Source organism: Branchiostoma belcheri, unplaced genomic scaffold, assembly GCF_001625305.1.
Source record: "Branchiostoma belcheri isolate BF01 breed outbred unplaced genomic scaffold, Haploidv18h27 scaffold31, whole genome shotgun sequence".
Lineage (NCBI taxonomy): Eukaryota > Metazoa > Chordata > Leptocardii > Amphioxiformes > Branchiostomatidae > Branchiostoma > Branchiostoma belcheri.
The window spans coordinates 464,458-481,504 of record NW_017803921.1 but is presented as its reverse complement, the minus strand read 5'-3'; the positions used below and the strand labels follow the sequence as shown (position 1 = coordinate 481,504).

Sequence of the window (17,047 nt, the reverse complement as noted above, 5' to 3'; positions counted from 1 at the left end):
AAGGCCACAGGGCCTGATGACTTGCCTGCTATTGTTTTAAATAGATGTGCAAGCAAGTTAGCTCCATCATTGGAAAAACTTTTTAAACTATGTCTAAGTAATGCACAAATTCCAAGTATGTGGAAAAGGGCTAATGTTACTCCCGTGTTTAAGAAGGGGGACAAGAGTGTCGTATCGAATTACAGACCAGTTTCTTTATTATGTATCACTAGCAAAGTATTCGAAAGATGTGTCTTCAACTCTCTTTATCCATTATTATCTGACGCCCTATACCCCCTTCAACATGGTTTTTTGAAAGGTAAATCCACCACTACTCAACTTCTGGAAGTTTATGACGAAATCGGTGAAGTACTGGACAGATCTGGGCAAGTCGACGTTATATATTTGGACTTTTGTAAAGCGTTCGACAGTGTTTCTCATAAACTGTTAGTGCATAAATTAAGATCTTTTGGGTTTTCCGGCCAACTTCTTGCACTATTTGGCGACTACCTGTCTGGACGATTCCAGAGAACTGTTGTAGAAGGTCACGTGTCCGAGTACTTACCGGTGGTGTCAGGGGTCCCTCAGGGATCTATATTAGGCCCGTTTTTATTTTTGTTATTTGTTAACGACTTACCTGATTGTGTTCAGTTTTGGGCGCATGGCCATGTTTGCAGATGACGCAAAATGTTTTAGAAGAATCACTTCAGTTTTTGATTGTATTAGATTCCAATCTGACTTAGATCGCCTTGTAGCCTGGGGGGAAGCATGGAAAATGACATTTCATCCTTCTAAATGTACAGTTGTTAGCATTACACGTAAACTATCACCAGTTCAATACTCTTATAGCATTGCTGATTCTGTACTAAACCGATCTGACTGTTATAACGACTTAGGCATTCATGTACAACACAACCTTATATGGAACACACATGTAGTTAAGAAGGTATCCACATGTAACTCAATTCTTGCTATGATCAAGAGATCAGTTGGTTATAATGCCCCCCTCACTGTTAAACTAAATCTGTACCGTTCACTTGTAATTCCACATTTAGACTACGGTTCTCAGGTTTGGGCTCCACATACAAGGTTACACCTGCGTAAACTAGAAAGTGTTCAAAGACTTGCCAGCAAATATATCTGCAATAATTATGAAGTTAGTTATAAGGACAGATTAGTGATTACTGAACTTTTACCATTGTGTTATAGAAGAGAAATTTTTGACATTTTATTTTTGTTCAAATGTTTTAGAAACTTCTACTGTATCAACATATCTCGTGTGCTCACTGTATCCATACCAACTAGGTCTCTCCGCTCAACAGACCAATTTCTACTTGTACCGCGACCATGTAAAACCGAAACCTTTTCTCATTCCTATTTTAGTCGAATTGCTGTAATCTGGAACATGTTACCATTATCCATACGTCAACACATGTATTCAAATCTAAGCTTGCCGTCTGTTAAAAAACTGTTAATTTCGTTCTACAGATCTCGCCTAAATGACACATTTTCAACCGACAACTTATGCACCTGGACCACTACCTGTCGATGTCATAATTGTTTAGTGATTTGATTTGATTACTCTTTTTAATTGTTGTTTGTTTGTTTGTTTTGTGTCTATGTTTCTAGAGGAGTCGGCCTAGTAGAGGAACTCTATGTTCCTGTTGCCGGCTCCTCTCAGAATTTTATTTCTGTGAAGTTGAATAAATAAATAAAATAAATAAATAAATGTTGTATGTTTTTCCTTTATTTAGTACTAGATGGTACCATTTCTCTTCTTTGTATCACATGTTATCGCCCCCCCCCAAGTCCCCAAGGTCGTTTCGCCCTGACCCAGATTCAAAATGATTCCATCCGCCCTATTTTGAATTCATAACTGAATGAAGTGTCCCTTGGGAAAATGGTCATCTATCCGTTTTACTAAGGAGATGCCAGAAAATATGAAAATATCTCTTGACCAAAAGGGTTTGTCCGTTTTGTCCAAGACTAATAGAAAACTAGTATCATTTAAAATTGGATTATATATCCCATATCTCTTGATACGTATAATCCACTATATATCAGTCTATTATCTTTAATACCAGGAGTTCTGTTAATGCATTACGACATGTGATGACCCCTATATTATGACTTTTAAAAATCAAATACCTAAACGCTATAAATTCCACCGATAATTGTACAGCACATTCAAATTCCATACACCCTATTTCAAGCTACATCTAATCTTGTTGTTTGGGTACCGGTGTTGCTATGTATGTAGTAGATGCCATTCGTTGTACCTTATACAAGCATTGTGCAATATGTAGCTTGTATTACTCAGGTAACGTTACTGTCTCTCATCAAGTAAATGTCAATATCAGACAGACTTCCTCATCCAGAATATTTTGGTATTGCCATCCTGAAAATTGCATTGGACGTTACAGTTTAATAGTTGTTCATAACGTCAAACATGTCTCATAGAAATATCATTTCTAAGATGTTGAACGTAACGTGATGTTATGACAGTGTCAGGGACATCAGAGAAACATAACAGATCGCCTTCACGATCAATCATGTCTCGTGTTTAACGTAGATGTCTTTTGTTCGCGTAGTTAAACAGAAGAGAGATGTGTAATTCACGCTGACATGGAGCCTTTGTGTCAGTACATCCATGGATCATCGCATTCATGTTCCTTTGTCTTTCCGCTTTGGCGTCACTGCTGCAGCTATTAGGGCACATTAAAACACATATATTAGCGGAAATATAACTTGAAATACATCCGTTTCAAGAATAATTCACAACGGAACTCACTAAAAACATACTCTTGAGACCGAAGAAGTAAAGTTTATGCTAAAATTGTGAGATAGCGCCATTATATCATGCCATCTAGAGCTGCACGCTATAGTGGGATTAAACCATATTCATTCCCTTCCACAGAAAACAAGAGCTACTACAAATATCTAGGGATACACAAAGAATTTTCATTGAGACGGCATTCCAGTTCATTCTGCTCTCGTGTGAAGGAGGTATTAGGGCTCTTCGATTCCAAAATTTTTTCTTGAGGCAAGATGTGCGCATAGATAAGAAATTGTAAAAGCGGTACATCAAAATATCATCTCTAACGTTCTTCAACGGTGATAAAGAAATCTATCCGTATATAAGGTTAATGACAGTGATATGTGTTCATCTGTGACGTCTTTTTTATCCCATGACGTAAATAGAGAATTTATTGCTGCATTCACTCTGAATAACAGATGCCTATATGCATAGTCCTATATTCGTGACGGTGAGCTGACTACCCTAATTGTGTGTGTTTGTCTGTGAAATAGACGGGAAACATAGTTTTCTTCAGAGCTAGCGAAGAAGAGACGTTTTCTACAGTACATTCCAAGATTTGATGAATATTTCGTTTTGTAGTGGTACTTCGCACAACATTCATTTAAAAAAATTTTCACTATCTGCGACATTAGAGAGCACTAAAACCAAGGCTCAAATTGCTTAAAGCTGAGGATAATCTATGTCAATCCACCCGACCTATGTTTGCGAAACAGTCTAAAACTGGACAGACCACTTTCAAGCCGGAGAAAGAATACGCGAGTTAATTGTTGTTCCGCCCTAATTCACTCGATGAAAGTTGGTGGTTAGAATCTCAAAAGCTATGGGTTTCAATCCCCGGGAGACTCCAATGTTGTGGCCTTGGGAAAGGCACCTTTCAGGTCAGGGCCCGTAACTCTTAAAAAAACAGAATCATCCGAAAGTACGTACGTTCCAAATCGAAGCTAGGTACTATCACTTTCACCTGTAAGTGCCTAAGGGGTACATCCCAGGGTGAGTGGATCAAACCATACAGTCTGGTCTTACCCAGCTTGTACTTACTGTACAGAACTGGTGCGTTACGCCTAAAGGCGGTTTACTGATTATATATACCAACTAAAGTGGCTTTTACAAACAGAGGGTGGAACATTTGTTACAGCCAAAGCGACATAGTAATTACAGTGCTGGTAGTCTTTATTCCAAACTCAGAGTTTTGACACACAACGGACGGAATCGGAACTTTGTTTCTCATTCCAAAAATTCCTTTGTAAACATTCATTGATGAAGGGTGTCGGAACAGCACCCGAAACGTTTGCTGATTAAAACCTATCCAGTTGGAAAATACTAAATTACTTTCTTACTGTTACTACGTACCCTGGATGAGTAATCTTCACCAACATTACGTACGGATTCGTTTCTTCCAACCTACCTCTTTCTGTCCTTGTATGTCGTTTACGAGTGCGTGAGATCTAAGAGCAGACGACATAATGGCCCGTAATCGGTAACAAATTGTGGTCTGTTGTATCGATCAAAGTATCAACTGCTATCGGATGTCATTCAAACTGTCTAAGCTTCTAGGACACACTGTAAATTTTCCAGCACTCTCTGTGCACGAAAAGACTTCCTGTCTACCTTCTGTAAACTCCCACATATTGTCAAGTACTCAAAACGTGATAGCTACAACAAAACTATTCAACACATACTTTTCCCTCGATGTACAAAATCTGTCATATTATGTTTTCCTTCGTCTTTTTCTTTCCTCCTAATACGTGGCTCATGCAGCGTCTAGTTGTCGTTGGTTCTAGAGATTTGATAGCTAACACAGAATAACATTTTAGTTGTGGATCAGTGTAAAAAGAACAACAAAACTGAGTCAGGTGTGGTAATTTTCCGCTTGGTTTCCTTTCATTCTGTGACTCAGTATCTGCCTTAAGCAAAGTTGTCCAAAATTCTTTATCACAAAAGACGCCTATAATTTAGGGAGGGGCTGATTCGTTATATTGTCTGAGAGGGCTTATTTGTTATACTATGCAGTGCAGGGCCAACAGTGACTATTGATTGACTCAAAGTAAATTATGTTTGCTTTGAGCCTAATATAAGAACTGCTCGCCACAATGCAGCTTTAAGAGATGACGCCATTGTATTTCAAGCTGTATCAAAACATGTTCTATAAGTAACCCACGGAGACTGTTTTTCCAGCCAAACGTTGTCACGCTAGCAGTAATCTTCCTGGCGTCGGCACGAGGGATTTGTGTCCGGGATACACCGGCATGCAGCTGATTCATATTATTGATAATATGTAGACGTGTGCTGTAGTCTTAAGCCCCTGTCATACACATAGCTGATTATGGCCTCCAAACACTGCCGGAGTTCCTTCTACTTGTATCTCATCAACATATACATATAGGATGCAGTTCCTAAAAACTTCAATAGAGGCCACTTTATCAGTAAGTCCCCCGATTGGCAAATACATTTAAACTGCCTTCTCAACTTCTTCAGCTATTCTATCCCACGTCAATGCTTTTTCGCTTCCTTGCCAACATATTTCAAATGTGAATTCTCTCACGTATATGCTTCCATCTAAAGCAACATCTGTATTGTTCTATTCATAGCTATGGGTACCACACCACCTCCGAGTACCACCGACGTCACAGGTACCACGGCGACTGGAGGTACAACACCAGACCAAAGTACTGCAGCAACAGTACCAACATCGGCGCCTGGTACATCAACAGCAATGGACGCCTCTACGGATACTCGAACACTGACTACAGCTACCCAGTTCACTACAACAGACATTACAAATACCATCGCAAATGGGGATACAACATCTAATGATAATGGTACTACAACGCCGATACCAACAACGCCCCCTGCTACAACAACGGACGTGGACGCTTCAACAGATACTCGCACACTTGGTACAGCATCCACTGTTACCCAGGTCACTGGCACAGCTGAAAATTCCACAGAATTCTCCACAAAAATCACTACGTTTCCTCCAACTTCCTCACCAGGAGGGGAAACTACGACCGAAAATATGTCGACAAGAGAAGCCCAGACTGAATCCACGATACAGACCACCACAGGGGATGTCACGGAAAGTTCAACAATTTTGACAACAAATATAATTTCGACAGCTGAGCTGGATAGAACGTCTGACACGTTGACCACAACAGACGCGAGAACTGAGTTGTCGGAAACTACGTCAGCCGAAGGCACGGAGGTGGCATCCACTACGTACGTCACAGAGTTAAGAACAGGTACTACCGGCCAGCAGCTGACAACGGAGAGAGAAACTACAATGGCGGCCACAGCAGGGGTGATGACGTCGATGACGACCTTCCCGTCATCCATTGCGACATCCGAAACAAGTACAGGGTCCGAGAATCCAACCGTTACCATAGAAACGAACAGCATAGCAACCACTGAGGGAAGCACAGAGGTCATCAGTACAGTTGAAAGAACAACTGACATCACAGATGCTCCTTCGAGTGTTTCAGGCTCTACGCAAGCGCAGATGACTGGGGTGCAAACTACATCCGGGATACTGTCTAGTGACGTAACGACGCCTCCACCAACCACAGCTGTCGAAATATCTACTGATGCAACCGAATTATCGTCTTTCGGGACCGAAGTAACGACCGAAGATTCTGTTACGGTACGAACTACAACCGAGGCCTCCTCAACTGGTTTGAGTACATCAGGGGTACCGTCCAGTGACGTAACAACGCCTCCACCAACCACAGTTGCTGAGAGATCTACCGATACAACCTACTTGTCGTCTGTTGGTACCGAAGTTACAACAGCAGATTCTTTTACGGTAAGAACAACAACCGAGGCCTCCTCAACCGGTTTGAGTACATCCGGGGTACTGTCCAGTGACGTAACAACGCCTCCACCAACCACAGTTGCTGAGAGATCTACCGATACAACCTACTTGTCGTCTGTTGGTACCGAAGTTACAACAGCAGATTCTTTTACGGTAAGAACAACAACCGAGGCCTCCTCAACCGGTTTGAGTACATCCGGGATAATGTCCAGTGACGTAACAACGCCTCCACCAACCACACCAGTTGAAATATCTACCGATACAACCGACTTGTCGTCTGTTGGTACTGAAGTTACAACCGTAGATTCTTTTACGGTAAGAACAACAACCGAGGCCTCCTCAACCGGTTTGAGTACATCCGGGGTACTGTCCAGTGACGTAACAACGCCTCCACCAACCACAGTTGCTGAGAGATCTACCGATACAACCGAATCATCGTCTGTTGGTACCGAAGTTACAACCGTGGATTCTTTTACTGTAGGAACTACAACCGACGCCTTGTCGACTGGTTTGAGTACTAGTACATCCAGGGCTCTTTCCAGTGACGCAACAACGCCTCCACCAACCACAGCTGCTGAGAGATCTACCGATACAACCGAATCATCGTCTGTTGGTACTGAAGTTACAACCGTAGGTTCTTTTACGTTACGAACTACAACCGAGGCCTTGTCGACTGGTTTCAGTACTGATGCTACCGATACTACGGCAACTGATACTACCACGCTCCATGCGACGGAAGGAGGAACTGCGACTCAGAAGACAACGCCTGAAAGCACGTCGTCATCATCTACTGACGCCACAGATGAAACGTCTTCGACAGATGTTTCTATGACAACCGTCGATACAACGTACGTTGCAACGTCTACAGCTCTTAACACAGCAAAAACCGCAACAGACCGAACGACAGGACCACCAACGTCTACAACTGCCTTGGTGTCGGAAGCTACAACAAAAGTTTCTACCGACACAACGCATGGCATTACAACGGATATATCAACCGCAGAGGTTACAACTAGTTATTCGGCTACACCTGGGCCTACTACGTTAGGAAAGAGAGAAACAACCGAAGAAACAACTCAAAGGTCTCTCACAACGTTTACATCTCCTACTAGTCAGTCAATAACCGAAAGAACAACTGCTCAGACATCCACTCCTCAACCAACCGCCACAAGTCCACAAGTTACGACGGACGTTTCAACAGAAGAGGTTACAACTGGCTCAGAAGTAGGCACGACGGCATCCACAGCAAGTGTCTCTACAGCACCAGTTACTGAGGAGACGTCGACAACAATGCGTACTACGTCACAGTCAGGTACACTGGAATCGACGACGTCAGGGACAGTGATGACGTCGGCAGCACAGTCTTCTACGTCACAGTCAGGTACACCGGAATTGACGACGTCAGGGACAGTGATGACGTCGGCAGCACAGTCTGCTACGTCACAGTCAGGTACACCGGAATCGACGACGTCGGGGACAGTGATGACGTCAGCAGCACAGTCTACAGCGGGGACGACGAAACAAACAACTTCAGGGGTGTTCACTACCGACATTGTGACAGAAACGTCAGGTAAGGAAGATGTTTGCAAATCTGGCCATGTCATGTTGTAACCTATAATGTCGTGGGTGGGGAAGATTGACAGACAGAATGGGCGTCGGTAGATTTGACACAGGCAATGGGGGCTAACTGGGAGTGTATGTTGACAGTGCTTGGGCGGGGAAGGGCAAAATAACAGGACCTCGAAAGGTTAGGCAGGAAATTATGTAAACTTGAAGGTCACAAAAGCTCAAAATACTTCCCGGGAGTCTGACATCTCGGATTTCTTGTTTATTTTTTTGTTTGTTCAGAAGAGACACAGCCGACAACGCCATCTTCAACTGAGCAGACTGGGAGGACAACACCGACAGAAACCACGCTAGGAACGACCGGTAGCAGCACCATGATGCCTTCAACGCGAGGTACAACAGACGAGGGAAGCACGGTACCATCCAGTACTACCACGGCATCAACGGACACAACTCAAACCATAGGTACTGCTACAGCAGCCACACAGCGCCACACAGCGACTTCAGAAATAACTACAACGGAAGAGACCAGTGGAACGCAGACAAGTGTCGTCACTTTTGAAATGACCACCACGGAAGAAACTACACGTCGACAATCTACAACAGAACAGTCGAGTAAAGGTCCTACTGACATGACTACAATACCAAAGACCGACACCACAAATACTGATCAAACTACTGCGGTAACCATTGGCACATCGTCGACTATGAATACACCAGAAGAAACAACGATGACTACTATGCCAAAGACCGGTACCACAAATACTGATCGAACTACTGCGGTAACCATTGGCACACCGTCGACTATGAATACTCCAGAAGAAACAACGTTGACTACGCGAGCAAGTACTGGGACAACCTTGGGTACAACAGAAAGACGAAGTTCTACTACAGAAAGGAGGACTGGAGAAACAACAGTTACTGCGGCACCTGGTACCACAGAAATCATCACCATGGAAGTCGAAACAACTGGAAACTTCGGAAGCACAAGGGAAACAACTACGTCGCAGACCTCCACTGAGACAACTACAGAAGCTACAACAAGACAAGGTGCGGCCGAGACAACGACTTTATTACCGGGTACAACCACCCAATCTGGTACAACAAGGAAAACTACAACGATGGAAACAACAGTGGTTCTTACTACATCGCTTGACCTAGGTACTGTGGACGAAACCTCAACGCCACCAGCTACTACACTCAACACAGAGGAAACTACTATCAACACAGCAACTGGTAGGACTGGTACAAAGAAAACCACCATGGTACCTACAGCGACAGACATGAAAAGTTCGACAGGGGAAACCACTGCAGCGACAATTGCAAACGAAGCCACTGGTACCGCAGATGAAACAACAGTATCTACAGCTACATCATCGACGCGTCGTACAACGGGTGGAACCACGATACCTCCAACAACGTACGGAGGTACCGCGGTACAGAGTACCACAGAAAGGCGCGGGACTACGGAAAGCACTACGGCAGCTCCATCAACGTCTGCAGAACTCGGTACCTCAGAGGAAACAACATTGCTGCAGGTGACAACGGTAATCGCTGAAGAAACGACTGAGGGTGAGACAGACACTACGGAAAAGACCACAGTTGTACCACCATCTACCTCCATGGGGAGGTCTTCGACGGTGCAAACGACAATGCCCACTACTGTTACATCGTTTGGCAGCATGGCAACGAGTGCTGGGAGAGATACTACAACCGGAAGCACAGGAGAGACCACAATGCCAACAATTACTACCACTGGACACAGGGGAACATTGGAGATCACCACAGCACTGACCACAAGTAAGACAGAACAGACCACCGTCCGCACTGGTACAGAACAAACTACGCTTCTGTCATCTAGTACTGAAGACAGTAGGGGTACTGATAAAACCACCACCATGAAAACTACACCCGCAGGGCAGGGAAGCACGGAGAATACCGACATGCCGTCGACATCGACAGAGGAGCCGGGCACTACGGAAGACACCACGATACTGCAATTTACAACCGAAACTGGTGTAACAGGCAGTACGGTGTTTTCTCCTACAACTACAAGCCAGAGAAGTACCGCGACTGATAGCACAGCGCCTCCAACTACCACGGTAGAGACCACGCTACCACAAACCACCATGGAATCGACTAAGAGGGGCAGTACAAAAGAAACCACGGTGCCTCCCAGCACCGCATCTGAACGCGACACTACAGAGGAAACGACGATAATTGTAAGTACTTCTGATGACGTGGATAGTACAGAAGAAACCACGCCACTTGCAACGGGAACTACTCGTGGTGGAGATGTCACAGAATCTACTATGGCCCCTTCAACCTCTGCGACCGAGCGCGCTTCCACAACAGAAACAACGATCCTGCCAACTACGAGAGCAGAGGGCAGTTCCACGAAGGAAACGACGATAGCAACGCCTTCATCTGAACCACAGGACACTTCGATGTTCACAACTGAATTCGATACCACGGATGAAATCTCGACGCCACCGACTGCTGCAACCCAACAAGCTACCACGGGTAAAACTACACTGACTTCAACAACGGAGCGAGGTACCACGGAGGAAACACCAATGCCAGCGACAGTTACAACGAGGCTAGGTACCACGGACGAAACATCAATGCCAGCGACAGTAACAACGAGGCTAGGTACCACGAAAGAAACACCAATGTCAGCAACAGTAACAACGAAGCTAGGTACCACGGTAGACACTATAGAGCTTCTAACCTCTACAACCGATTTAGGTACCACGGACGAGACGCCAATGCCACCAACCTCTACAACAGATCTAGGTACCACGGAGAAGACGCCACTGCCACCAACGTCTACAACAGATCTAGGTACCACCGAAGAAACACCCATGCCTACAACGTCTACAACCGAGAGAGGGACTACGGTAGAGACACCGGCCCCTGTGACTTCCACAGTTGAGCTTGATACTACTGAGGAGACACCAATGCCTCCAACCTCTACAGTTGAGCTAGATACCACGGATGAGACAGCAACGCCTATAATTTCAACAGTGGAGCTGGGTACTACCGTAGAGACCTCGGTACCTCCAACGTCTACAACCAAGCTAGGTACCACGGTAAAAACACCAATGCCTGCGACAGTTACAGCGGATGTAGGTACCACGGTAGAGACATTGATGCCTCCGACCTCTACAGTTGGGCTGGGTACCACGGTGGAAACCCCAGTTTCTTCAACGTCTACCACCGAATTAGGTACTACGGACGATACTCCGATGCCCCTAACTTATACTATTGAACTAGGTACTACAAACGCCACAGCAGCACCTCCGACGTCTACAGCCAAGCTGGGTACCACGGTAGATACCTCGATGCCAGCAACTCTCGTCACGACAGATGTGGTTGTAACAGGTGAAACAACATTAACACCGGTACCAACATCAACTACCACAACAGAGCAGGGTACCACGAAGAAAACCACGGTACTCCAAACCTCCACAAGGGGGTTCGGTACCTCGGGAGAAACCACGACTGCTGTGACTGTGAAAGGCAGCACTGGGAGTACCACATCCCAGACCAGTGTACCTACACGTGGTACCACAGAGACGTCAACGTTCGCACCTACCACCACAACACCAGAGCAAGGTACGATGACAGACGGCGCAACACAGTCAACCTTCGCAGCCTCTCAGGCAAGCTTCACAGACGAATCAACCATTCTTTTTACTGAAACTGAAACGTCAGAAACAACTACGGCTTACACGGATACCACGGATATTAGTACGACGTCAAAAGTAAGTACCACTAGGACCGATACCACAAAAGGGACCACAACTCTGTCTACTGTCACAGCAGAACGTGGTACTGGCGTGCAAACAACAGAGGTCGTGGTGACGGTTGAAACTGGTACTGCGGACGACGCTACGTCTCAGGAAGCGACCACAACAGCTACTGGTATCACAGGCCAATCTACGCGTAGCCCTATCACAGGTACCGACACTACTACAGGGTTAACTACCACGGGAAAAAGTACGACGGAGACCACGCTCTCATTGTCAACATCAGGGACAAGTTCATTGTCAAAAGGCAGTACGACTGCGCCGAGTTCATCCAAGGAAACTACGCTTTCAACTCAGTCTAGTGCAACAGAATCCACTACACCACCTTCAACCGGAACAGATCTTGGTACTGCTACCGAGGACACTACCATCTTCAGAAGTACTGGTACCGCGGCCAAACCTACAGGTACACAGACGGTGGTGACTAGTACTGCCGTTACTATACCAACTACATCAGGGGAAGCCTCGAGCAAAGGAACGGCAAATACTCCGTCAACATCCACTATAACACCAGCCACTGATACGTCTGCGCCTTTTACGGGTACACAAGGACCTACGTCCCCGGAAGATACAAGTTCAGCGTCTACTCAACATTCAGCAAGCTTGCCAGACGAAACTACAACTGATGTGATTGTGTTTACTACTGTTGTGGAAATGTCGACCGAGGAAGTGGTGAGTTCCAGCACCGAAATGCCTGCAACTAGTAGTAGTGCGGTTCTTATTGGCTCAACATTTCCTTCAAGTTCCGTGGCGACAGGCCAGAGTACTGAAACGACATCCACAGGAGCGCCATCTACCGGAGCAACAGGAAGCACAGGGATTAGGACTTCAGCTAGAACAGATGTTACGAGCAGGACAGATGTAACGGCACGGACGGAGAGTACCGTAACTACAGGACCTGACACCACGATTTCAACTACTTCAGCGTCACAGTTGGGAAGTACACAGCAAACCGCAGCGCCATCTACCGGAGCAACTGGCCCTGCAACTGATGCCACAACCTACACTTCGTCCATCGGTACAAAAACTGATAAAACTGCATCAACCGAGAAACTGTCAACAGAGGAAACCACTACAACGGCACCGACTACGGCATTCTCCCAGAGCACCGGTGAAACAGTCACCCCAAGCGGGGAGCGAAGCACGGAGTTTCCTTCTAATATCTTCACGCCCACTACCCGGATCACAACACCAGAGGCTACGAATACCAAGACAACGCAGCAGACCACTATGCGTACCACCAATACACGAACAGGTCTAACAGATCTTCCGTCTACGTCAGTTTCGAGAATACCTACGACCAAAACAACAGCAGAGACAAGCTTTCCTGGTACTTCAACCTCTCAGACTGACATGACCACAAGTCTAGAACCACAAGAAACCAGTACAGCTTTAACTACAAACACAAAACGTTCTGTCGGAACAAGCACTACCATCCAAACAGACAGAGCGACCTCTAGTTTTACATCATCGACAGGTAGCACTTCATCAAACCCTCCATCGACATCAAGGGAAGAAACGCCATCAACAACAGTAACTGTTAAACCGAGATCAACGACGATTGTCTTATCTAGTAGTAGCAGGGCGCATACAACAGCATCAGTTCTAACAACTTCCGCAAGAGAGCGAACATCCCGACCTACCACAGCTTCTCGCATCTCCACTTCCACTAATCAAATCACAACAACCAGAGGACGATCAACAACAAGTTTAAGCAGTAGTGTGAGGAGCACAACACTAAAACCGACAACTACAGTCCTCAGAAGAACAACAAACAAACCGACCACGACTGTCGCTGCCACAACGGGCACCGTGCAGAGCAGTACTTCGGTAGCACCGGTGTACAACACCACGGCACAGCCTGTAACCGCCTTCCCTTCCTGCACGGTTACCTGCAGCATATACGCCACCTGCGTCCAGAGGAGCTCTCAGGTGTTCCAGTGCGTCTGTAACGACGGCTACGTGGGGAACGGCCGTACCTGTACACTAGGTGAGATTGTTTACTGCTCTCCAACTCAAATGTCCATTTTCTGTCTTTGTTGTATTTAAGCTTAAGCCGTGTGTCCTTATAATTACGTCCTTACTATATATAATAACACTTTCTTCTCTTCTCAGTGTCCACACCTTATCACTTTGAAGTGCGCATGGTCAAAGTAAACTTCACAGAAGACCTCAACAACAGAGATTCCTTAGCGTTCAGGTCCCTGGCCTACAGGGTCACCACGGTGGTGAGTTGTTTTCAGATTGAAAGTACTTAGTATTCATCAAATGACTTTTTGCTGTGTTCAATTGTAAATTCTTGCATACTGTCTGTGTATTGGATATGTTAGAATATTCTCTCATTTTGTGCAAATTTCTTGTGGAACATATACTAGGCTGGTTCTAGCATATAGCTATGTATTGGACTCCTCACATAGCTTGTTTCTGAGTTATTTCAAATGCTTCAAGTATGAAATGACGACGAAAATGTGCTACGAAAAGGCGGTAAATGTCAATATCAGACAGATTTCCCCATCTATTTCCGTCATTTTTTATACAGGGTAATGAATATGATCCAGAATATGTTTTGTTTTGGCACCCTGAAACTGTATTGGATGTCTTTAAACCCAAGATTTTAGGCCGTTAAATAAATGGTGATGAAAAAAAGATGACATTTTTGTTTGCCTCCAGATTTACACCTACCTGAAACAGAGCACCCTCGCTGACGTCATCCTGGGCGTGACCATCACGAGGTTCCGTCCCGGCAGCGTCATCGCCGACTACAACGTCAACGTCAACTCCAGCGCCGCTGATGACGTCAACGGCACCGACATCGCCACGGCCCTGCGGACAGCCATCAGGAACGACTCCACTAACAACGACAGTCTGGGGATAGAACGGGCGTCACTGTGAGTTCTGTGTTTCATGCTTTGCTTACTTTTTTCAATATTCTATAGGTGGCAAGGTGGTCTTGTGGTAAGGGTTTTTCACTTAGAATCCGAAGGGGCTGGTTTCGAATCCCTAGCAGACCCCATTGAAAGGCACTTTACAGCTTGTCACCTGTTTTTTAAGCTATCTGTTTTGCCTATAGTGCCAGTAAGTTGCAAGCCCTAGCGATAGACGTAGTAAGGTACAAAGTATGATCAGTGGTCAAAATGTTTTAAGAGACAAATGTCAAATGTATATCCATTGCAGGATTTATTCATTTTTAATCGTGTTATTATTGCTGTGCCACTTGGAAATGAGTTTGTGAATACGCCGATCCTTCATAAGTATATTTCGTATCATGTTTACATTGACCTGGAGTTCTTTTCGTCTCCTACAGGTGTCAAAAAGAGTCCGAAGACCAGATTTGCGGACAGGTGGACTACGAACTCTCCGTTGTTGTGAAACTGTTGGCGGCCATGGGGGGATTCTTAGTGGCGATCCTTCTGACTGTCGTCTGTAAAGGGTCGTTAGAGGAGTCCTCCAAACGGAGCTCCAGACTCAAGTGGTCCGTCTACAAGACAGAGGCTCATAACTACATCCCAAGAATAAGGTACTACCACTATGGTAGCTATGATGTAGGCCAAACCTATGACGATGTTTTAGGGAAGAATTTGATTTAATAGCAATGAAGTACGGAAGTTTTCTCTAAATGTAGGGTGCTTTCGTCGACTTACCATTATCAAGATTATGTGTTTGAGCGTATGTGTATTTACGTCTGTATGTGTGTTACGTGTATGTATGTGTTTGTGTGTATGCCTAAGTGTGTATGTGTATGTATGACTGTGTTTGCCTGTATATGTGTTTCTATGTGTTCCGCCAAAGGGCGCTTACCATGAAGCCGGACGTGAAATGTTCAATGTCTGATTTCCCTGTCCCTGTTCCCCAGTCGGCGCGGTTCCTACGCCTCCTCCTCCAGCAGCCCTGATGACGTGTACGTCCTGCCGACGGGCGGCATGTACATCAAGCGGTACTTCCCGTCCCGCCCGACCATGTCCGGCTTCCAAGCCACACAGGCAGGCTCCGTACGGGCGCTATACAGCGAGGTCTTCGCCAGAAACGTACAGGTAACTAAGAAAATACTTCCGTTTCGGGTGGCTCTGTTTCAATGGGAGTCTGTATGTGTCTCATGCCGGCTCCGCACAGGCACTTTACAGCGACGTCTTCGCCAGAAACGTGCAGGTAACTAACAAAACAATGATACTTCTGGGACGGAAATATTGATTTGGGTGGTCCTGTTTCACTTTGAGTTTGTATGTATCGATTCCGGCTCCGTACGGGTGCTATATAGCGGAGCTGTATTATACTACTTTCGGGAATACTGTTGTTTTATTTCAATCCATTGAGAGAAATCATGAATATGGCAGCATTGTAGAAAGTTACGCAGAATATCAGAATATTTGACGCTTTACTAGTATCTGATTCTTTTTTAAATTCCAGTTAAGATGGATGAGACCACGACCTAACCCTGATACTGAGGGAAGGGCGTCAACTTACCAAAACTTCTTCAGGACACCCTCGTCTCTCTCAGACGTTTAACTCCTTAATTCTGAGCGGTATATTGCAAGAACACGCCAAGGTGTCCGTATTGCCAAATGTATATACCTGTTACACGATACAAACGTTCTTATGGTATACAGCCAAATGTCATGTCATACTATTCTTAATACGTGTGCCTAAAACATATATTTTTGGGCAATTGATACGTAAATACGAGTATTTAGTTAACGTTCCTGTACCTTACTTATGATTTGTTTTAATTTTGTCAGAGTATAAGCAAAATATTTATGACATATACGTAAGTCGTAATGTAATTATGATGTAAAAATTATATTAGATGGTGTATTATCATATGATATTTATTTTTGCGGTAGCTACAAAAGTTGAAGTAAACTGTATAATTCTACCATTTTTCATGTTTTGTTATGAATTTTTTCAGCCAACATTACAGACGTAAATATTATTTAATAATGAGACTTGTATAATCTGATAATGTATGTACAATTATGTACCCTTTAGTGTAGGTTGAGTACATAAAAAGCAAAATGATGTACAGCAAATTATACACTCGTTATATTATAGGCTTTGAAAGTCTATACA

General features: G+C 44.8%; 2 protein-coding genes across 2 annotated transcripts in view; both read left to right on the top strand.

Annotated features, from left to right (window-relative positions):
• Positions 1 to 8,179, top strand: part of LOC109474425 (mucin-5AC-like) — a 10,811-nt gene extending 2,632 nt beyond the window's left edge. The window contains exons 2-4 of the mRNA XM_019774719.1: positions 5,386 to 6,596; positions 7,718 to 7,829; positions 7,914 to 8,179. Coding sequence (XP_019630278.1) covers positions 5,386 to 6,596; positions 7,718 to 7,829; positions 7,914 to 8,179 — 1,589 coding nt within the window. The remainder of the gene's footprint in view (positions 1 to 5,385; positions 6,597 to 7,717; positions 7,830 to 7,913) is intronic.
• A 280-nt stretch (positions 8,180 to 8,459) lies between these two features.
• Positions 8,460 to 16,816, top strand: LOC109474423 (mucin-2-like). The gene is made up of 7 exons (XM_019774718.1): positions 8,460 to 12,507; positions 12,727 to 13,973; positions 14,099 to 14,211; positions 14,654 to 14,871; positions 15,288 to 15,500; positions 15,837 to 16,014; positions 16,388 to 16,816. The coding sequence occupies exons 1-7, from the start codon at positions 8,546 to 8,548 to the stop codon at positions 16,484 to 16,486; spliced, it is 6,030 nt and encodes a 2,009-aa protein (XP_019630277.1). The 5' UTR covers positions 8,460 to 8,545; the 3' UTR covers positions 16,487 to 16,816.
• Positions 16,817 to 17,047: the final 231 nt, after the last annotated feature.

Coding starts and splice junctions, on each gene's coding strand:
- LOC109474423 (XM_019774718.1), top strand. CDS start 8,546: ATGATGCCTTCAACGCGAGGTACAACAGACGAGGGAAGCACGGTACCA. Junction 12,508..12,726: donor ATAACACCAGCCACTGATAC/GTCTGCGCCTTT, acceptor ATTTCCTTCAAG/TTCCGTGGCGACAGGCCAGA. Junction 13,974..14,098: donor CGGCCGTACCTGTACACTAG/GTGAGATTGTTT, acceptor TTCTCTTCTCAG/TGTCCACACCTTATCACTTT.